Here is a 23405-nt window from a genome sequence, read left to right as displayed (position 1 = left end):
ATGGAGCTACTTCGTATATAACTGAAGGAAGTTAAAATGCTGAAAAGAAAAATTATGAATAGTAGAAGTGCTGAGCAGTATCTACACTTCTTCAATGTGCAATTCCCAGAGTGAGTGCAAAAGTCATGACTTACAGAAGTGATTTGTGTTTCTGGGATGCTCCTTGGAATTACCTTACAAATCCTCACTTCCAGAAAGTACTGAATGATACTTCTGAGCAATTGAGCTCCCATAACAAATGTCACAACGAGCAGTCAGTGCCACTAGTCATGTCTGTGACCTCAGCCTTGCTGTTTAAGTGTGAGATCAGTTCAAATTCCCCACCCACTTTCCTACTGGAGGATTATATGGAATGAATGAAATAGTTCTTTGCTGCCAACTTGATTTTAATTGTACATGTCCTAACCTTTAGAAAATGTATTTAGATTTTAAAATAGTAGTGTGGAGGAGAGTGACATAGGAAATATATGCTTGAGCTTACTAAAATACAAAAGACATTTTCTCCAAGTGATAAACAGATGTGAAAATGACAATAATACACATAAGCTCTTGGAACAAAGGGATCATCCACATGACAACTATTACGTTTCTGCAGTAGTTTAATCCTGTAACCCTTAGTGAAGCTTTGATTACAGATTAATATGATATCAATGAGGCCTTTATCACTTGTGGTGCTGAGATAAGATTAAATAACCTGTTCTAGTCATGGCAAATCTCTGGCAAGACTGAAGATGACCCCATGGTTGCTTCCTGACTCTTTATTTTTGTAAATTTTCAAGTAACAGCTTTTGCCTTTGTCTGGGTCAAAGGGCCATGAAAAGAAGGTGAGAGTGAAAGGACCCTGAGGAGAAGGAAAGAATTATTTACATCCAACTGGAGCGGGGTTGGGGGATGCAAATGGGAAATCTGCAACCTCTTGCTCTCTAGGTGTCACAATCAAATCCCTTCCTTGTGTGAAGCAGAGATTTCCAGATCACAGCTTGCACTCAGATGAAGTTTTTACACAACTGAAAATACTTACGCTGTGTCTGCAGAAGGAGAGAAGTTATTTTAGGTCATTGTGACATGTTAACTTGAAGACCAGTAATCTAACATAAACAAAACAGGCATCCAATTTGAAATGTTTTGCAAATACCTTGTATTTCCATAATTTTTATTTCCCATCCTCTGCGTGCATCCATATACACAAAGACTCCACATGGGGTGCTCCAAAGCCAAGTTATTTGCAATCAAGAGAAACAGGTTCAGTCCCTGAAGCAGGAGGTGAAGAGCAGGCAGAAAAGCCAGCTTGAGCATTTGAATCCATGGCCATCTTTTTTTTCACTCTTGTTCCTGCCTATTAGCCCAGTGGTGATTCACAGCATCCACGCTGAATCAGGATTTCCATTGGTACCCACAGCCCCTCACATCTGAGAGAATTTCTATGCTCTTGACTCTAAGTATGGAGACCTCTCTTTCCCTTCTCACCTTAGCTGGTCAAGTGCACCATGTGGCTCTGACCTGGCCTCAGGACAGCAGCTGTTGATTTAGAATCACAGAATCATTGGGTTGGAAGAGAACTTAAAGATCATCTAATTCCAACCTCCTGCCATGGGCAGGGATACCTTCCACTAGACCAGGTTGCCCAATGCCCCATCCAACCTTGCCTTGAACACTTCCAGAGATGGGCCATCCACAAATTCTTTGGGCAGCAAAGAGACAAAAGATTTTTAAATGCTGCTCTTGAATGCATACAGTATCAGAAATCTGTAGTACCTCTGGATGACCAACTCCCACCCTTCAGCCACAATAAATTAATGTATAGCTGATGGAATTACTAAATCTCAAATAGCAGATGCTGAGGAAATATAGCAGCCTGCTTGTAACATCTGTGTCCTCTTCATTCTGTGTGTGCTACCCTGGACCAAGTTGGAGGGCACAAGGATTGATGGGGGACACATCTCTGATGTGAGCTGGCAAAGCCATTCCTCAGTTCTGCTTTGAAGCCACTCTTGTAACACTTACAAAATCATCATTCTTTTTATGGAAAAGCAGATCTTCAGACTGGGATTGGAGGACAAACCCAACAAATGTGAATGCTGTTTGAAGCTGGATCCAACCACTCCAGCCAGCTGCCTTCAGATGTTGAAAGTGACTGACTTTGTTTTATGTGGCAGATATGAGGCAACCAAGAGCTGGTCTTATTGCAGATTTCCATATGGCAAAAGTGTTTCTTTGAAAAGGGCATCAAAAGGAAAATATTAAAACATCCAGAAACCACGTGGAAGGAAAAGGAAACAATTGTTTGGAGCAGATCTGGCTTCAGGGACCAGCAAGGCTGAGCCATAGTCTGGCACTGGCTGAGGATTTTGTCCCAGATCCCTTCACCTTGCACCCATTCCCTGTGCTCTCCAAGCAGCTCTGTTTGTTTGCTATCATTCCCACTCATTTTTGTGGTTGTTTTGCTCTTTTTCAGCACTCCAGGATAGTTTTCTGATGGCACTGAGGAGCATCTTGATGTAAATGTGAAGCCAGAAATTTCCACACATGCTGATTGAAGCAAAGCTGAATCAGGAAGAAGAAAAAAATGTGAGACAGAAGAGCTCAATCATACTACAAAATTTGCTTTTTATCATCCTCTGATAGATGAGATTTTCCTTTGGCTTCTCCTGGAAATCTCTGGGACTAAGTATATAAGAATGGTCACCAAATATTCCACTAATGCATGACTTTTTCTCAAAAAGTGGCTGAGGGTGGGTGCCAGATAAGCAATAAGATGGAGTCAGGTATGCACCAACAATCTCCCAACCTCCAGAGAGCTAAAGCCCTGTGAGGCACAGTCCCCACTGCTTGCCTTCGAGAGATGATCAATCCATTCTTTTGGAGACTCTCACAGAAGCACAGAAACAGTCCCCATAGAACCTAAGGACAGCATCCTCCTCTTCATTATTGCTAGTTCATTGTCAAGGAAGGCTCATCCCCTGGCTGGGTATTATAACAGAATCATATAATCGTTGAGGTTGGAAAACACCTCCAATATCATCAAGTCCAACCATTAACACAACATGGCCATGTTCTCCACTAAACCATGTCCCCACATGCCACATCTACATGATTTTTAAACACCACCAGGGATGAGGACTCCACTACTACCCTCACAGCCTGTTTCATTGTCCTCAAAACCACTGTAAGGGGTCCTACTGTTCCTGAAAGCTCTCCAGGGGTAGCATTCATCAGCTGAACTCCCTCACTGAAGTGGAAACTCTCCTGCTGTGGTGCAATTTTTGTGGGGTGTTTATAAAGGTCAGAGAACATGATAACACACAGGTTTAAGGTATTGTGGCTTCTCTTTTGAAGGACTGGAGTGTTCTAAACCATCCCTGTTAGACTACTGATTTCCCTGCATAACTGTGCGTTTGCTTCATGCAACCTGACGGTGTGGCAGGACTTGAGAACGCTTTTCCAGAGATGTCTTATTCTAGACAGAGCTTCATCTGCATCCACAAAAAACATTACCAGTGTGATGACACAGGGACTACTGTGCAAACCTCCCAGGGAGCACAGAGTGCAGGGGTGGCTCTGGCAAGCTTTGGAGGAAAGAGGTGCAGGGTTGTATCCACCAGATAAGAAGGAAGGTCACTCTGACAGTAGATCCCTACGTCCTCCTCTTTCCAGAACCCCTCCCACTGGCACATAGCCATGCCTTGGCTCCTTTCCAGAACTACAGCATCTCAGCCAGGAAAAATGTGTACAGAGGCTGAAGGGAGCTGGGGAGCTCTGTAAATCCTCCAGCCCAGACTGTTTCTGTTGATCCGTGGCAGCAGGCATTGTACGTCCTGGTATCAATGTGATGAATGTTGTGCTGACTTCTGCATTGTGTGTGCCTTGTACTAAATATTGTCTGCTGGAAAGTAAATAACAGCAGATGAGCAAATGGGGCTGTGATGACATTTCAGTGTCCATAATGTTTCCATGCGCAAAATGCAGAAGTTATGCATCATTTTAACAGTAGAAATAGATAAGCAGTCAGCTATCTGTATCCAGAAAATCAAAAAGGAAAGCAACATTAGAGGAAATAGATAGGCAGTGGGTGTTCAAGGGCAATGAGTCATCCTTGCCACAAATAAGGCTCAGAATGAGGAATACTAATAATTAGGCAGCATATTTCCAAAGTTCAACTCTTTCCTCCTTTTCCAAATTATCTTTTATGCCCTGGGGATGTTTTGGAATGACAGTGTCTGCTTTAGGATGTAGACATCTACTGTGGAAAGAAATAACCAAACAGCAGAGAAAAATGAAGTTGAGCTGTAAAGTTTCTTTTTCCTGAAACTCAGGTGGTCCCTCCAGAGGAAACTGTCATGATGCTGGTCAGCCAACAGAACAAACAAATCCCAGGGAAGGACAAGTCCTGTGGCCACTGAACTCGGCACTTGCAGGAAGCATCAACAGCACCTGCTCTTTCCCTTTCCCCATGATATTTATTCCTCTGAGCTTGCTCCGTTCTGCTCCCGCTCAGGGAATGGAACGGGTCCCTCTAGTGGGTGAATCCGTGAGGAAAGAAACTGCTTCCCATTTTGGTACAGTCTCTTCCCCTCTCAAAGTCACACCTTCTGTTTTAGTGGAGCTGCTTTGGGTTGAAAACAATGAGGATTTTGACCCTGAGTCAGGCTGGGTCTTACCCTAGCCTAAATCCTGGACTGCCTGAAGTTGAAATTTCCAAAGATTTCAGATTTGGAGAAAGAATACCGATTCCACTGTGAATGCCAGTGCTCTGGCTCCTTGGAGGTTGGAAGCAAATATAAATAGCAGGTGTTGTCTTCACCTAGGAGGATTTGTAGGGAAGAAGACTTTTTGAACCTTCAACAAGTCACCTTTCTGAGTGTGAATCACAGAATCAATAAAGTTGGAAAAGATCTCTGGGTCATCGAGTCCAACCTATGACCAAATGCCACCATGCTCAAAAATCATATCACAAAGGGCCACGTCTACTTCCAAAAAAATGCTTCCAAGGATGGTGACTTCACCACTTCCCTGGGGAGCCTGTTCCAATGCCTAATCACCCTTTCAGTGAAAAATTTTTTTCCTAACAGTTTCCTAATAATGACATAATTAACATTTAGCCTTAAAACCTCTGAATCACAGAGATGTTTGGGCCTGTCCTAGGTGGGGATGAATCCCTTTCTGAACAGGAATAAGCTTTAAACCAGCAAACATGAGTTCTTGTGAAACCCCAGGGCCGCAGTGTCATCTCTGTTCCTTCCCTGCTTCCCTCTGCTGCAGAGCTCTGATTGCAGCAGCCTGACTTCAAGCACTGGCAAATGTCATCACTGACACTGCTGTGGTGGGTGCATGCCATCATTATAATCTGTATGCATTTAGCCATCCCAGCATGATAAGAGAATGATTAGGAGAACAGTTAGAGAGTAAATTAAAAACTCCCAGCAGTTTCCTGTGTGAAGGTACTAACTTACAGGCGTATTTTTTCACAGCATTTCTGAAAAATGCCATTAGTTATACCTGTGAATACATGTTAGATTTAAACCCCTGGTGAGAATTTTTATTAACATACAAATATGTTAGGGCTCTTATGCTGCTTAAAATGTAATTAACCATCTTCTGAAGATTAAGGGTGCATAATCATAAAAGAAGTGCACTCTTGTGCATTTAATTCTTCTAATCTGCTTTATGTTGATGTTAGTATGGAAGAATAATCGCTAGTTTGCCTAAATAGTTTGGGTTTGTGCTGTAGGAAGAAATTGTTATAGGATGTACTTCTAAACTTAAAATTTGGTAGGCTTACAGTGACAGAGGATGATGAAGTACACAGAAAGATTAGGAAAAAATGCTTCTTTTATTCTTTTGCTGCCGTTGCAAATGCCCTGCAGTAGTAAAGCTGTGTTTCTGACAGTTTCATTCAGAAGACGAAAAGGAGGAAGGGACAGGCACACCCAGTGAATGACAAGATAAGAGCAATAAACTTGCAGCAGTCTCCTTAACTACTAATTACATAATGTGTCATGTGGGGATTCAACAAGATTTTCTGAGAAGTATGTGGAAAATGAGCAATCAACACAAAGTAGAGAGACTTTTGATTTGCTGTGTTGTAGTAAGAGAGCTTGTGAAATGCACTCTAAAAATAAATTAATGATTTTATGTTTTATGTGCTATTGGAGTAGTCAGGGCTGTCACAGTCCCCATGAAATGTCAATTAGGTTTATTTGAAAAGTGGTGAAAACCTTCAAGGCCATAGAGTATGGCTCTTCAGGAGCAGATTTTTCCTAGCAACATGATGCACAAAATCATTAGGTAACTTAGAGAGCTCCACAGAAAAATTTTTTGTTCCTCTTCCCTCCAATCAGGACTTCTTGAAAACTCAGAAGAGATGAAGAAAGAACAGTGAAAACTGTGGGATTGAGACATTTGCTGATAGTCATGACTGCATGAGTACACACTAAAGTTGTGTAAGAAGTGTGCAGCCTGCTCCTAACAGAGTCAGTGGGGCAGAAACTCCCATGGAAAACATGGGATGAAGAGTCCAGGCCACTCCTGCTTTTGTGGAGGATTCAGAGGGGATGGAGACTGGCTGGTGTTCCATGAAGACCACCAAAGAAGGGAGTTTCCTCCTCACTTGAATAAGCAAGGTCCTGTAGGCAAAGCAGCTTCCAACATCCATTTTAAAAACTGAAAAACAATTGCAAAATAATTCCTTTTTTTTTTATGTTAAGGGGCTCCTTTACCACTCAGTTCTTTGTGGGGCCAATAACATTTTGCAGCAGATTGTTGTGGCCAAGTGGACCCCTGCTCCAGGGCAGACTGGTGACAATGTGACTACAGGGAACAGTGACACACAGCCCAAGAAAGGTTCCTTGGCTGCTTCGTGCTTGTTTTCATTATTTCCAAGTGAATGCAGAGGCACTATTGAAAGTTGCTTGTTTTCACTACAGCTTCCTTCTGACAGGTGTGACAGGCAGACGACAGGTTGTTCTGGGCCCTTCGCCATGCCGAGCTCTTGAGGCAAAGCTGCTCTCTGTGATTCCCGAAAGGAGGCAGCTGCCAGGCTCCTTGGGGCCACCTGTGCTCAGGGAAACCCTTCCTGTGGAGAGCACACACAGCTTTTCTCCCTCAGCGCTGACAGGCAGCCTCAGGAGCTGCTACTGGGGCAGGGGAAACTCCTGCTTCCAGTCAAAACCCAGCACGACAGCACAGAACTTCCCCCAGCTTTTCCATCAGGCCCACAGACTAGGATGTTACACAAAAACCATATTGCATTTCTTGTCTTTAGCTGGCAGTCCTTTACAAAACTGCAGGGAAATACCCAGGGTTGTTAAAGCATAGTTGAATAGTGCTTCAGATCTGTTTGATCTTTTGTCCCAGGCTGATATTCCCCATTCTCTGCTTCCCCACAGCACTGGGTGCATCTCTGTTTCGACAGGCCAGCAGCACCAGCACAGAGCTGAAGGGTGCTGTCAGATCACAGCAGGCTTCAGCCACATGCATATCCTGGCTTGAACCTTGGCTTTTCAGAGAGGCATTAAGTAGGTTAAATCTTAAAATCTTACTTAAAATTGCTGACAAGTTGAGTGCTCAATTCCCTTAGGATTTTTGAGCAGGTGGAATATATATATATCCCAGGCAATGTAAAGGACACCAGATTCCCATTCCCAGCTTGTTTAAGGACTGCTAGTGTGAACAACCTTGGACAAAGTGCATTTGAGAACCTGATTAATTCTGCTTGCCATTCAATCTTGAAACTAAATAAGACATGAAGTTCCAAACACAAAACCAGCCATTCTTCTGTTCTAACAGTTTGCTGTCAACACAAGACAATAAAATATGAATATTTTAGATTCATAATGCAGACAAATAGGAAATAGGAGCTGTATTGTGCTTTACATGCATGGCTAACTCAGTAATGCTAATCTGATTATCTCACTGAACTTTTGTGCTGTCGCTTAAGGGTAACTTTGCCTTGCTTAGCTGGGGTATACATATTTGTTTCACACAGGCCTAATGTCTTTTTTAAGTTTGTAGAAATAAGGAAGCCTGATTTCCCTCATCTGTTACAAGGTAGCATCCTTTCTTGGCATTAAAGTCTCAGGCATAAAAATCATAGAATTATAAGAGTTTTTGGTTCTTGGAGAAGTAAGGATGGTGGCTAGCAGAGCTGCCATCCTGGACTTCCAGGCAGAAGATTTTTTCCTGTTTAAGAGATCGATTCACAGAGTCCTTTGGGAAGCAGTGCCAAGGAGTTCAGGAAGGGTGAAGAAGTTCAGGGAGGCTGGAGATTCTTCAAGAAGGAAGTCTTTAAGGTGCAGGACTGGGCTATCTCCAGGTGCTGAAAGCTGGCTGAAACTCAGGAAAAAAAAAAAAAAAAGTGTTCATGACCTTTTGAAGAAGGGGCAAGCAATTCAGGAAGACTACAGTGATATCATGAGGTTATCAGGGTCAAAACTGGAACTGAATTTAGAAAAACATCAGAAATAGAAAAAGCCTAACTGAAACATAATTTGGCTACTATAGTCAAGAGCAATAAAAAATGCTTCTACAAGTACAAAAGGAGAGCTAAGGAGAATCTTCATCCTTCACTGGGTGCATGGGGAGACATAATGACAAAAGATGAGGAAAAGGCTGAGGTCCTTAATGTCTTTTTTGCCTCAGTCTTTAATAGTAAGACCAGTTGTTCTGTGGGTACCCTGAGCTGAAAGACAGGGACAGGGAAATGGTCAGCAACACTACTCAGGCAGACACATGTCTATGCAGCCAGATAGGACCAGAAAAGGATAGTGCAGGAGCTGGCTGAGGTACTCCCTGAGCCCCTTTCATTCATTTATCAGCAGTCCCAGATGACCCAGGAGGTCCCAGGGGACTGGAATTTAGCAAATGGTACACCCATCTACAAGAAGGGCTGGAAGGAGGATAGGGGAACTGCATGAAAAGAAGAAAATCCCTGCTCAGCCAGGCCATCCTTCTGCCCTGCTTGCCATTTCCTTCTCCTGTGACTTTAGGAGATGGCTCTTCAAAGAGGACCAACACTCATGGAGCAACAAGGACCTCCAAAAAGCAGTTTCCCAAGGGACTATCTGGGCTTGCTCCTTCACTAGTCCAGAGTCTGTTCTTCCCACATGTATGGTCAAGGTTTTGCTGGCAATTGTGTGGACATTTGACAGAAGTGCTCCACAGACTAAGGGAATGATGGCTGTCTGTATGTCTGTCAGATAAATGGGGAAGGTGATAAAGTGTTTGGAAATGGGAGACGTGGCATGATGTAAATGCTGTGGGTTAAGGAGTGGATATTGTTCTGCTTTCAGCTGAGATACAGTTAATTTCTTGGCAGTAGCTTGTCCAGTGCTGTGTTTTGGATTCAGTAGATGATAATTCTTCTTGTAGATGACAATGATGCTGGTAACACACTGATGTTCTGGTTGGTGCTAAGTGTCATGTTTATCCAAAATCAAGGACTTACTGTGCCCTGTGCTCTGCCAGTGAGGAGGTACAAAACCCACAAACCCAAAAAGCTGGGAGGGAGGAGCACAGTTGGGACAAGTGTCCCAAAATGGCCAGAGGGACATCGCATAGGCCGTGATGGCCAGTATATAAAATGGGGGAGTTACCTGGAAGCGGAGCTGATGGGTGTTTGGGAAAGGGTTTGACACTGGTCACTATGTGGTGATTAACTGAATTGTGCATCACTTGTTCTTATTTTGGTTTTACTCTCCATTCTTATAAATCCATCTAATTTACTTGCTTTCAACTGTTAAATTGTTAGATTGTTGTGTGTTGCTGAACTGCCTACTGGGATTTTCCCGCAACAACAGGGAATCCTGAAACCAGACAGCCCACTCTGTCCTCAAGTGCTATATCCAGCCCACCCAGCAACTCTTCTGCAAAACTCTCCCTGACTCTGCAGCAGCTGAGCAGCCAGTACCCTAGGCCAATGCTCCCTGACAAAGTGACACAGGGAGACTCACAGGTGAAGTGTTTTCTCAAATATATTATTTATTGCCATCTTTGTAACTAGTAAAGCTCACAGGAGGAATGGACTCTCTCAGAAAGGGCATTTGTAGGAGCTTCTGGAAGGCAGCAACATTAAATGCCACTTGGCAGTGAGCACAGCTGTGGAGGGTGACCAATTCAATTATTCCTATTTCCCCAGTGTAGGAACATGGACAGTGGGGGAGTGGTAGCCAGGGAATCAGAGAAACCAGAGCCCACTGCCTCAGGTCTTCTACCACATAATCTCCAACTCTGTGGTAGCTGAGCAGCTGCATTCCATGCCAAAGTGATGCATGGATGCTCAGAAATACAGTGTTTGTTCAAACACACCATTTGTTGTAAACTTTACATCAACTAAAGGTCAAAGTATGGTTAGAATGATCTTGGAAGTATTTTCCTATAAACCTAGTGATTCTACTCTTCTTGAGTACTATGATTCTATGATTCTGTGATTCTACAGTTGTCTCATTCATAACCCAAAGTACAGGTGAGATTGGAGGTCATCAAACTCCCTCAATGCCTCAGTCTGAGCAACTGGATCCTGTGCCAGGTGCTGAAAGAGGTTCAGGGGCTGTGCCTCATGGAAGGCTGGGGGCAAGGAGATCTCCTTGGGCATGTCCTCGTTGTTGAAGAAGAAGTGCTTGAGGCGTTTCTCCTCTAGGCAACACTGCAGGTAGCACATGATGTCATCCAGCCGCATCAGGAAGTACTTGTGCTGCCATTCTGACAGAGGGATCAAGGTCAGGAGGTGCATGACCGTGGTTTTCAAGGCATAGATAGAAATGCTTGAGCCCTTCAGAAGGCGAGCGCAGAGCCGCAGGCATTTGAGGTGGCAGCTGAAGGGTGGGGCCTGCATGTCGACATGCCTGAAGAACTTTGCCTCTGCCACTGCATAGCTCTCCAGCCATGTTGTGCTTGGGGTCATTTGGGCCTCTGTAGGCTGGCTGCTCAGGAAGATGTCCGAGTCACCTTGCTGCACACCAAATACCGTCTCCACAAAGAGGCTTCTCCCGGAGGCTTTCATCAGTTTCATCTTGCAGGAGCGGCAGGAGGGAAGCACCTTCATGCTGTAGTGATGGGACTGAGGCACCATCGACCAGGCTGAGATCACAAACGTCTGGAACCAGAGAGCAATTTTCTCCCCATCTAGGTAAGGGCCAGTGCAGAGGGTGTGTAGAAGGCTGGCTGCCTGATTTCTCTTCAACTCCTCCTCAGAGTGGTGGAGGAAGCACAGCATGTTCCGGTCAGGCTGCTTCCAGGTGCAAGTGCACACCAGCTCCACACGGATGCGCATCCTCGTTTGTGGCACCTCTCCCATGGAGTCTGGTTCCAGGTGGAAGGCGTGCCCACGGGGCGGCTTCAGGGGCACAAACATACGGTAGACAACATCCTCCTCCTTATGGGGACTCCATCCTTCGCAGGCACTGCCCACCCCAATAGCTGGTTCCAGCACTGGGAAGAAGCTGTCTGAAAAGAGATTGTGGGCGACTTGGAGAAGGTCACTCATCAGCTCCTGCGCCACCTGTCTCTTAGAAGCCAGCTTCGGCACTGACAGCTGGAAGCGTTTTGAAATGATCCAGGTCGTATTCATCCGAGCAGGATTTTCTTCCTCACTTTCCTCACTGTGTGAGTCCCTTCTGTTGTCCCTCTCAGGGATCCCTTTCTTGAGCCACCAATAGAGTGCCAAGAGCACCACCAGGGCTCCAGCAAGGGCCCAGAACAGGCCTTGCTGCACAGAAGTGCTGAGCATGACTCCCCAGGACCCGACACTCTGCTCCAGGGTCCTGTGGGCCAACTCCTGCAGCACATGAGTCCTCTGCTGGTTGAGACCCTCAGCCAGGTACACATTGATGTAAAAGTGGATGCATTGCACAAGCCAGAAGAGGAATAGTATGACCATTAAGACCTGCAAGAGAAGGGAGAGGCGTGCAGCGGTGCTGAGAGGTGAGGGAAGGAAGAAAAGAGAAACTAAGGGAGCTGGCAGTGAGGGAAGAAGGGATGGGAGACAGCGGGCAGGAAGGAGAGGGGGCTAGGCAGCTGTCAGGCAGCAAAGCCTGTGCCCAGCCCCAGTGGTGGCACTGTGCCCTTTGCAAGGTGTGCCTGGAAGGGGCAGGGCCCTGGATGCAGGGTTGGAAGCACTCTCTTGGGTGCCTGTGTTTGTGGTCCTGCCCTCATCCAGAGCAGCATCTGGCCGTGTGTGTCCCCTCATCCAGGCTGTGTGTGCTCACCCAGGCTGCCCAGGGGCAGCGCAGCTTCCTGCTGCCATTTATACCTGTCCCCGACTGTGATGTCCCTTGTGATGTCCCTGGCACCAGAGACATCACAGCCAGGCCAGCCCTGCCCTGCTTGCCCACCTCAGCTCAGACCCTCACAATGGCCCTAAGAAACCAAAGTCTTGACATCAAACAAATGCAGACCCACTGCTCTGCAATGGCCCCTAGAGCCTCCCTTTACACAGCAGGACAAAGCTCCCCTGAAGCCTTGGCAAACATTAAAATTAGGTAATATGATTCCTGGGTGCTTTGTTCCTTGAGATCCCCTGTGGTGAGATGGGATTGGTTCCCTTGGCACTCGTCCTTGTGGAAGTGCTCTTGGTGCCTTTGTGACACCCCTGTGTATGGTGTACAGAGAAGGACTTGGGGGTTCTCATGGATGCAAGGCTGGCCATGAGCCAACAGTGAGCATTCATAGCCCAGAAAGCCAGTGAAATCCAGGGCTGCTTCAAAAGAAACCTGGGCAGTAGGCTGAGGGAGATGCTTCTGCCCTCAGGAGGGCCCAGCTGGAGCCCTGCATCCAGGCCTGAGCTCCTCAGCGCAAGAACGCTGTGGAGCTGTTGGAGAGGGCCCAGAGGAGCCCATGAAGATGGTCAGAGCGCTGGAGCCCCTGTCCTGTGAGCACAGGGATGAAGCAGCTTCTTCATGTGGTGGGGCTGGTCCCCATAAAATGGCGAGCCCACATGGTGGGCCTGGTTTTAACGAAATGGTAAAATCTCACAATATGTCATACAGACTTGTTTAAGATCTGAGGGGATTGAATGAACTTGTCAAGTATGCCACTCAGTAGTCCCTAATCCAGACACCTAGTAAGCAAGATTCTCCCTGATCATCTGTGGTTCAGTGTGTTTGATTTAAAAGATGCATTCTGGACCTGTCCACTAGCAGCAAACAGCAGAGATATATTTGCTTTTGAATGGGAAGATCCCACTACTGGGAGAAAGCAGCAATTATGATGTAACAATGAACCTCTTTACCACAGGGATTTATAGAATCTCCAAATCTATTTGGACAAATTTTAGAACAGGTGCTTGAAGAGTTTAATCTAAATACAGGAGCAAAGTTATTACAATATGTAGATGATTTGTTGTATCAGGGGAGGAAAAAGAGAAAGACTGAGATGTCACAGTTAAGCTATTAAACTTTTGGGGAAAAAAAAAGACTAAGGGTCTCTAAAACAAAATTATGTTTAGTAGAGAAAGAAGTAAAATACCTTGAACATCTAATAAGTAAAGAGCAAAGAAGGATAACCCTTGAATTTGTTTCTGTCATTGTCACTATGTACCTTCCTAAAACCAAATTAGAAATAAGAACATTCTTATTTTGCTAGGTTTGCTAGGATATTGCTGGTTATGGATGAAGAATTTACCCAACATGTAAAGTTTTTGTATGAAAAAATACAAGAGAAAGGAGAAAAAATTGAGTGGATAGGAATCAGCAACAGCAATAAGTCATTGTTTATGAAAGGTATGCTACAGATCTCCTCTGTAAGTCACTGGTTTCAGCAATCACCTGTGTGCAGAGTAGCTATTGCCTTATTAGTGGAAGACAGCAGAAAGCTAATTTTCAGGGGTACTTTAATCATAGCATACAGAGCCTTCTCTTTTCCAGGATGAACAACCCCTGCTCTCTCAGTCTGTGCTCACAGGACAGGGGCTCCAGCCCTCTGACCATCTTCATGGCCTCCTCTGGGCCCTCTCCAACAGCTCCACATCGTTCTTGCCCTCCTGAGGGCAGAAGCATCTCCCTCAGCCTACTGCCCAGATTTCTTTTGATGCAGCCCTGGATTTCACTGGCTTTCTGGGCTATGAATGCTCACTGTTGGCTCATGTCCAGCCTTGCATCCATGAGAACCCCTAAGTCCTTCTCTGTACAGCTGTGCACAGTGGAGCTGAGGATGGCTCTGCAACAAAAATCTGAGGGAGCTGGGGATGTGTAGCCTGGAGAAAAAGAGGGTCTAGGAGAACCTCATTGCTCTCAACAACTCCCTGAAAGTAGATCAGATATTTGGGAAAAGCTTCTTCCTGGAAAGGGTTGTCCAGCACAGGAACAGGCATCCCAGGGATGTGGTGGAGTCACCATACCTTGGAAATATTAAGAAATGCTTCAAGTGCCTGGATCTTGAGGCAGCACTTGAGGACCTTGGTTAGTAGTGACCAAGGTGATGGCACTGGGCTGGTGGTTGGACTGGTGATCTTAAATGTTATTTCCAACCTTAACAACTCTATGATTTAGGTACTGTTTGTAATGTAAGGAACTGTCACTATATATTAAAACATGTTCACACATACATATTGTATGTGATAATCTCTGCTCAACATACAGCATCTCCTCTTGCTTGGGGCAAAGCAGTTTGCAGGGAAGTTACTTTCACCCTTTGCATCTTCCTGCATCAGGTAGGCAGTAGAGCACTCTGACTTTTTGCCATAACATCTGATATCCTCTCTTAATGGGATGGTACACTGATGCTGTCTTCCATTTCCAGGGCCCTCTGCACACCATTGTTAAAACAATTACACAGATTTTTTTTTTTCCATACTGAAGAAATGCATAGAGATCTCAAACTATGTTTCAGCTGGGAACATGCTATTAGTCATCACATGAGATAAAAGACTGCTTCCCATATGTCTTCTGATGCTTGCCACATTTACAGGTGTCTTTGCCTTGGATGCCCATGCCTTCTGTAAGAGGAGAAGAGAAAGGTGGGCCTGATGTTCTCCCTGCAATTTGTAGGTGTAGCTAGCCAACACTGAAGATTACCAAACTATTCCATGCTTTGAAATCCCTCACCAGATCTTGCTGCCCGAGAAACAAAGGAAATACGCAGCTTTCTTATTAAAATGAATGAATAATAACTGAATAATTAATATCTGTGATTAAAATCCCCAGTATCACAGCCCCATCTAATGGACTGGCTGAAAGATATTCAAAGGACCTACAAAAATTCTATCTGTTCTCTGGCAAAATACGTTATCATGATAAACAGGACCCTGTGGCATATTAAACTCTTAATTATGGCACAGGAGGCATTTTCTGTGAAAATTAAAGAGGTTGCAAAATGGCTACAGCCTCTGGAAGGCAATTCTTAGAAGCAAAATATAACTCAGTGTTAGTGACTCCTTTATCTACTTCCTTCAGTATTCTCTTGGCACGGATTAATGTGGAGAGGGGAGTCTCCATATTTCTTAGTCATGTTATCATTATGCCAATGACTCTGGAATGCCATAATCCTACAGAGCAGCACAGGCCCAAGGGAAAACACAGCGAAATCACTGAAAGAAGAGAGATTCCAGTTAATCCAAGCTTCATTTGCTATTGTATATTTGAGACCTTTTTTTCTTTTTTTTTTAATTTATGAAAAAATGGCAAATGATGTGTGGCTTTCAGAGAAGTGCCTTGGCCTGCACAGTGTCAGTCTTGGGGAAGATCAGCCCCAGGGCTGCCTGTGCTACATGCTGTGGGATACATCACTGTAAACCTTCCTAATCCTAAGGCTGGTTACCAGGCTTTTATGTCTCATAACCAAAACCTAGTGGATCAAACCTCACTAAATAGGTACTGGCAGCCGGATGAGTTTTACATGAGTCATGAGTTTTACATCCTAATCCAGAGCTCTGAAGGGAAGCAGGAGGAACCTTTTTGTTTCAGTGGGTGATGGATGGAGTAAATACTAATTTCTAAGTGCCTGCAAAGGTGTTTTAGACACAAGTAATTTTTGTGACACTAGGTCACTAAGAATTTCTAGTGCTTCTTCCTTGGAGCTCCTTAGCTTCTCCAGCAGTGACAACTGAAAAAGTACTTCTTCCCAGATGACTCAGAGCTCTGAGCCCACATCACACTCAGGAGTGCTAATTAGGCCCCTTACTCCTTGAAACAGGAAGAATTAGGCAGCAGAAGCCCGTTATAAGTGATCTCATCCTGAGAGTCCACTTTCTTTTCTCTTCTGAAGGTTTCCATCACTTTGCTCACCTTGTTAAGAAAAAAGCTCAAGCAAGATGTCCTAACATTTCCTGTGTTCCTGAGAGTGAATGCCCAGACACAAACAAGGACTTTTTACTCCAAATCCATAAATCGCCACTGTGTTCCACAGAAGTTCTGAGCTGGGTATCTGACTGCAATATTTATCACACACCACACCTTAGGGCCTAGTATGGACTTTGGTAAGTGGACTCTGCAGGCCCCATAAAGCCTGGTCAAGGAATAACTGAAGCAGAAACATCGGCTCACCCTAACTTAAGAGACTCTCAAGTAAATCATTACTTAAGCAAAGTTCATTTTGGGGAGAGATCACTTCAGATGGAGAAAATGTGATTTTCTATGCTGACTTGGGTGCCTGTGGGGCTGGAATGACATGGTGCAAGCATTAATCTTCTGGATGTAGAACTATTTCAGCATCCACAAAAGTTCCCTTGCCCTGACCAAGTGCCAAATTCCCATTTGAAGCAGTCTCCTTGCTGGACCTGTACACAAGGAAACACTTCAGGGTTCATTTGGGAAATGTTTTTGCTTGGATTAATGGCTTTGCCAGGAGACTGACTCTTCTGCTTTGGATTGATTCACCCCCAAGAGGCTGTGGGGTCCAAGAGGGCTGCCCCAGGGCTTGGGCACTGCAGTGAGCTGTATGGTGACAGGAACAGGGCCTGCAGGTACACTGGTGGCTGAGCTTTGTGTCACCTCCTCCAGAGTCGCCACAAAGCAGGAGCAGAAAAGGCAGATGGATGACAGTACCCCTGTTAGTGACCAGCACTGTCTCTCCTAAATTGCACATCTAGAACAACAGACTCAGCTAGCTGTAAGGTCATTAGGGAAAAGGAGACTGAAGCAGTATTTATGGGGTGAGCCCCAAATTCTGGCCCTGGTCGCTGCATCGTGGCAGATGCTCCACTCTGGAGCAGTCATCAGAAAACAGGGGCATCTAGTGGCTGCGTCAGAAAGTTCAATAAACACCACCATTCCCTTGAAAAGATGTCAGAGTTTGCCTTTCTCCTCTCTCAGCTCTACAAATAAAAATATTTTGTGTCATTAGATTACCTGAAGAGAGAAGGAGGGGCACAAATCCTTGCCGGATTTCATGCTCTTGGAGCAGCGTTTCTGATGCATCTGTGACATTTACAACAGTGTAACCAGATTAAAGGAAGCTTTTGCTGGTTTTTGCTGCAGCTGCTGCTCTGGACAGACAGACCTACATCCCTGGGACCCAAATCCCTTGCAGACTCATGGCAGGGGAAATGTTGCCTCTTTCTGTTCTGACCAAGGCAGAGTTTGGCCCCTGAGCAGCAGCTGTGCAGTGCAAGCACCACTGCTGTGTGTGACAGCCACACTGGCCTGGGCTCCTCAGTGCCTGGTGCTGCCCAGGGATTGCATTTGCTGGTGATCATCCCCCTGCAACACTGAGCTGTGGCCTGGCTGCAGCCAGACCACCAGAGCCTCACACCTCACCAGAGTGAGTTAGGGACTGGGAGGGAAATCAAGGACTGAAGTGTGTTTTGCTCCTGTGGCTCCTGCTGCCCAGCTTTACCCTCTTGGCTGATGGCCCCAGAGCACAGTGAGGCTTTGCAGGGCTCCTCTTTCCCTACCCTGGGGAGGGGGCCCCATGTTTTCCTTCTGGACAGACACCTTCCAGACCCCTGAGGGTTCTCCCCTGCAGGGAAGTAAAAGGAGTTTATCAGAAATGCAGGTGAGAAAGTATTGTTTGCTTTAATACCAGAGATGTTACAGCTCCAGGTATAATTCCTTCATACAATGCTCTGAGCCTGCACATGCAGCCCTTGCACACAGCACTTATCAACCTATTCACATCCTAGGAATTGCAAATGGGACTATCTGGTCACTAATTGCCCCTGGCAGTGATAGCTTTCTGTCCCTCTTGCTCTATTAGGTTCTCATCAGCATCACTGGCTTAATGTGATCTGAATTTACCTGAAATTCTCCCTAATGTGTAGACAGAGCTGGCACATTGCAAAGGGACTGTCACGCAGGAGAATTCCAAGTTTTCATATTCAATGGCTAAACAGAGGACAGCCCAGTCCCCTGAGTTGTCAGGCATCTGTCAAATGCAAAATTCATTATTTTATTAAGCAAAAAGGGTAAGGGAGAAAGCACAAAGCAAAGAACTGAGGGCTGAATGCTAATAGGGCTATTGCTGTTATGCAATTCTCTACAGAAAATCAAGACAAATGATAATACTGGAAAGGCATATTATTATTTTATAGGCTTAGTCCCAAAGTGAGAGGAGGAGAGAGAAAAACATGCACAGCTGTTTTTCCCTTTTCTGGCCACTTTGATGCACTTACAGGATACATAATTTTGCAAGGTCTGTACGTGCTCCCTGAGTCACAGCTCAACTCACCAATAAACTTCAAAGCTTGCATTCCCCAGACAACCTGTTTTATGCATAGATGTGCATTCTATGTACAAATACTGTTTATTTTGGTGAATTTAGCAGGCTGGCAGTCAGCTAAGGAAAGAGAGGTTCTGTAAGGAGGTTACTGCTGTGGCTGCAGTTCAGGTGAACACAGCTCAGCTCAGATGAGTACACACACAAACCCAGCTGGCAGTGGGTCCATGCAGAAGAGAGTATGCCCACAAAGGCAGGGAAATAAATCAGTTCTGAGCCCATGCTCAGCTGTGCTGGTTGCAGCAGAGGATTGGACTTAGCTCAGGTGTATTGTGAGGAGTCAGAGTTCCCCTCCTTTTCCTGCTCTACAGTAAACAGACTTACAGAGTGGAGGAATATTTGAAAATCCTGTTTATCTGCTGTCTTGAGGGTTTTTTTATGACCATACCCACACACACAGAGAAAAATTGCATAGAGATATGATGTGCCAGATGAGGAAACACTGATAATAATTTTGATAGCAAAGCTTTTGGCTAAATGGCTTTTAAATGGAAGTTCAGCCTTGGGATCAGTTACAGAACAGTTACATGTGAACAAGGACATTTTTATTTGTATCTCTGCTCCAGTGTGGAAATTAGTTACTGTGATGGTCTTCCCTTGGTGGACATCAGAGGATGCCATGTGGGCACAGACCAGCCCACAGAGAAGCAGCTGTCCAGATAGCATTTCCTTTTCCATTGGCTCCAGCTAGCTGCATGGATCTGGCCATCTTTTAATACCTTTAATTAAAAAAAAATCTGAGAAAACAGCAGACAAATGTGACAGAGAAACTGGCTCTTCTGCTCACTCCTTGTGAGAGGAGTTGGAGAAGGTCAGTGCAAGACCAGCAAGGGCCTGTCTCACTGGAACAGTGGTGTGGGCAGTGTTCATTTTCCAAACAGCCTTGACACTGCTGTACATGGCACCAGGGCCTTGCTGCTGAGTGGGCAGGTGCACCTTGGCTGGAGAAGACACATGGTGATTGAGTTTGTCTCCATTGGCTGCTCTGAACTCACCTTTATCTCTGCAGTTGTTGACCTGACTTAATGCTTGATTTCCTTATGAGTGGAATAAGCCAAGCAGCATTCTGATGGTAGAAATTGGTCATAGTATGCAGGGACTGCTTCTTGTTCCTTCTTTTTCCTGTGCAGCAGTGAGAACTTTGTGGCTCTGTTCAATATGTAAGCATCCTCTGCATAGCCTCAATATTGAAAAAAAATTCATATTCCAGGAGTGGCAATATTTACAGTAGTAAGATTAAAACCCCCTCAAATCCATTAGAAGACCATCCTGGAAAGCAGCTCCACCTCTCAGGATAGCTACTTTCCCCAGCTAGCTCTAGAGCTTGGACAAGAGCTTGACACTGGGGCAATGGCAGAGAGTTACCACAGATCACTCACAAGAATTAACTCTGAGACCATGCTTTTCTCTTGGCAACCATCCACCAACACAGTCACCACAGCTCAGGTGACAACTCTGCCATGTGTTAAGCTGCAGGAACCCACATGTGTGTCTGAGCTGCAGTGAAATGTTAATATTTTCAACATTTTGATCTATTGCTTTTCCTCCAGCCAAACAAGAAGGTCTTTTTCACCTACTTTTAATTTCTTTTCCATGCTGCTGAAAGCAGTCGGCATCTGCTGCGGTGATGAATGACCTTGCTGAGCCCATATAAAAGCCAACAGTTCTTGATAGTCCAGTTCAGTCTGCTTTCTTCAGCAAGAGCTGCAGGCACTCTGCTCCAGCTCCTCATTGATCATTGCAGGTACTGGGGAAAAACATCTCTTCCCCCTGGATTCAGTCAGGAGCTGCTGTGAACTTCATCGGGTGGAGACAGAGCCTGGAGCAGGGAAGCTTCTGCTCTGCTAGGAGTCTTTTCCATTTGTTTCACTTTTCCAGCTCTTTGATAATGTTCCCAAGGCTAGGATCTTTCAAGGCCATTGCCCACTGTTCTCCTGGGAAGCTGATCCTGGTCTGTCAGTGTCACAGGAGAGGCAATGCTGGTGTGAGGACCCTTACAAAACCACAGCCTGCAGAGACTGACAATTTTGTCACTCTTAGAAAAAAAGACACATTTAATCATGTGTCAGAGACGTAACAGAGACACAAAGAGGGCATCCTCCTGTTTGTGGGAAGCTCACAAATCTGTGTGCCCCAGCAGACAGTTCAAAGCTAGTTGTTTGATTTCTAAAATTTAATGAAACTGCGAGAGAGGAAAGGCTTCTGGCTTTCAGCAAAGAAAGGATTTTTACAGGCACAAATGATTATCACACTTATCTCTGTCAGTTATTGAGAGAAAGTGAGGTCCTGGGGTTCAGGTGTGTGCCTGGGATGCTGGAGCTCTGCAGATTTTTAATGGTTGAAGTGATCTTCCTAATCACCCTAACTTTCCACATGACAGAGAGAAAAGGAGCTGCCCCAGACCCTCTTCAGCAAGGATGTTTGGTTACACTGATGGCTTATCTTCCTGATCTTTCCTGAAATGTTTGGAATGTAGAGCTGTGCTTAGTGTCTAGCACTGGCACAGGCTAAGGGTGGTTTACTGATTCCCTCCATCCAGGTCTGAGCTGTGGGATTCAGCAGTGCTGAGGATGGTGCTGTGTGATACAACATTGGTGCCTCGCTCTCCCCTGCATCAAGTGAGGTCTCACCAGGGCTGCACCTCTGTGGATCTCAAGCACAGCACTGGGAGCTGCACTGCTGCAGGTGAAGGCAATACTTGCTGAGGGGAAAGGGATGGATCTCATGGCTCAGAGCCTTTAAAGAGGCTCCTGGAAAGGAGCCACATCCCATCCCCTGTCTCACACAGCAAATGTGTCTCGAGGGTGACTTGCTCTCCTGCTCCTCCAGATCCTATGCAATGACTGTTAAAACTTTGCCTTAATAAAAACAAAATATTGCTCAGTTATGAGGTCCAAAACTGCTTGCACAGGTTGTGCGAGTGAAGCAGGGCCCACAGGCCAAAGGGAGATGACAGCCAAGGGTAGGTAAAAGTCCTTTTTACCATCATCTCTCAGATTTAGCCACTCTGGTAGAATGGTTTGCAACACTGGCCCAGTCTTCTCCAGTGTTAAACAGCTTTGTGCTAGAGTACTGTGCAAATTATTGAAGGTTTCTGTTCAGACAGGACTTTGATTAGAATGTTGCTCATATTATTACAAACTCCCATCCTTCACGTCCTTCCCTGGCTGCAGAGAGTTCGGCCAGAGCCGCCTTTGCCGCATTTAATCAACCTGGGCATATTAACTACAAATTCCTGCAACACTTGAAACACTTAGGTCTTAAATACGTGCCCATAACTGATGATTACTAATTTTTGACTTGGAAATTTATCAACAGGGTTGAATAATTGTTCATTTCCCCACTCAGGTTGGCACTGGAATGAATTGCATTACAAACAATAACTAAAAACAAAGTTATGTCAAACCATGACAAAGGTTTACTGCAAATGTCAGTGAGGTACAACAGTATAATAACCTCATTTTAATGAAGAAAACTGAATCCTGGTATTTTCAGCCCCAGGCCAGCAATCCAGTTTGGTCTCTTCCCTGTGCTTTCTGCACAGATTTCACCACAGTCATGGAGCTGAGGGACTGCAATGTTAATTTCTGGATTACTCACCCTGTTACACATCGGTGGCATCTTTTTCACCACCTGCTGAACATGATTTCAAAAAATGATGTTTCAATGGAAGTGCAAGGGGACTGCTCCCCTCCAAATGTGACAGTGTTCACTCTGGGAATTAAATAATTTGACCTCAAAAATGCAACACAGTTTCATTATGGCAGGGCAGAAGGGTGGGGATCACAGTGGTCTAAACTTGCAAAGTCGTCAGTCACGTCAGGTGTCAGAGGTTCAGAATGTCCCTCTTGAAATGCCTCCAGGGCCTCGCTTAGTGCTTAGACCTCTCTGACAGTGATGCCTTAGGATATTTTAGGCTGGTGATTGGCTGGGGAAAGTGAAGATACAAGACTCCCCTGTAGCAGGGAGCAGAATTACCAAGAGCTGAACCAAAGTTTGGCCAATGGCTCCTAGAGTAACTAATCCTGGATTTTGCCTAAATATCTCTATATAGCAAAAATAAAAAAATCGGAGTGTATAAAGGACTGGGACAGTCTTCAACCCCTGGAATAGTTTTGCACAGAGCTAATTTTGAAGCATAGGGATAGATGACTGTGCACAGAGCTTCTCCAGGGGAAAACAAAAATAGTCTTATTATGCTAGTGATAAAAATGTCTGTTTCTATGTGTACAGATCTTTTAAACACTTCTAGTACAAAATTTGCTCTGCTTTTGTGTCACCACTTATAACACTCAACTCTGACAGTGGTTGAATAGCTGACCTGTCTCTGCTATGCAGCCCGCTTCTGTAATTAAAGAGGCTGAAAAGGTGGCTATAGGGGCAGAATTTTGGAGAATATTCTAAGAATCATACTGGCTAATCCAGACATTCACTGCTCTAATCCCATAAACAGTATGGCCTATCATGCCAGGAAGAGTCCCTAATTTCCAAACCAGCCTGAAGCAATAGGAAAAGCACTAAATATTCCTCTCGCTGTCTTCACTCATCTCCCTCTGATGATGTTTTTAAAATACAGTCCTGCAAATATATCGAACTCAGAGTTGTGTCAGGACAGCTGCTAATCATGTGGCAATGATGCCTTTTCTGATGGATGTTTCTGTTATTGCAATTGAAGTTTTGTCTCTTGAAATTAAGAAACAGTAATTAACGTATTTAGCGCCATGGGCTGATATAATTGTTTTGACACTGGCTCTTGAAGAAAC

The 23405-nt window shown here is 45.0% G+C and overlaps 1 protein-coding gene across 1 annotated transcript; it reads right to left on the bottom strand.

Annotated features, from left to right (window-relative positions):
- Window positions 1–9985: 9985 nt before the first annotated feature.
- On the bottom strand, window positions 9986–11884 carry LOC115495617 (inositol 1,4,5-trisphosphate receptor-interacting protein-like 1). Its single transcript, XM_030275130.4, has one exon. The coding sequence runs from the start codon at window positions 11870–11872 to the stop codon at window positions 10442–10444; it is 1431 nt and encodes a 476-aa protein (XP_030130990.4). The 5' UTR covers window positions 11873–11884; the 3' UTR covers window positions 9986–10441.
- Window positions 11885–23405: the final 11521 nt, after the last annotated feature.

This window comes from Taeniopygia guttata, chromosome 5, assembly GCF_048771995.1.
Source record: "Taeniopygia guttata chromosome 5, bTaeGut7.mat, whole genome shotgun sequence".
Lineage (NCBI taxonomy): Eukaryota > Metazoa > Chordata > Aves > Passeriformes > Estrildidae > Taeniopygia > Taeniopygia guttata.
This window is presented reverse-complemented; position numbering and strand designations above follow the sequence as displayed.

What these genes read in the sequence shown, in the direction of transcription:
- LOC115495617 (XM_030275130.4), bottom strand. Translation starts at nt 11,872, where the DNA reads ATGGTCATACTATTCCTCTTCTGGCTTGTGCAATGCATCCACTTTTAC.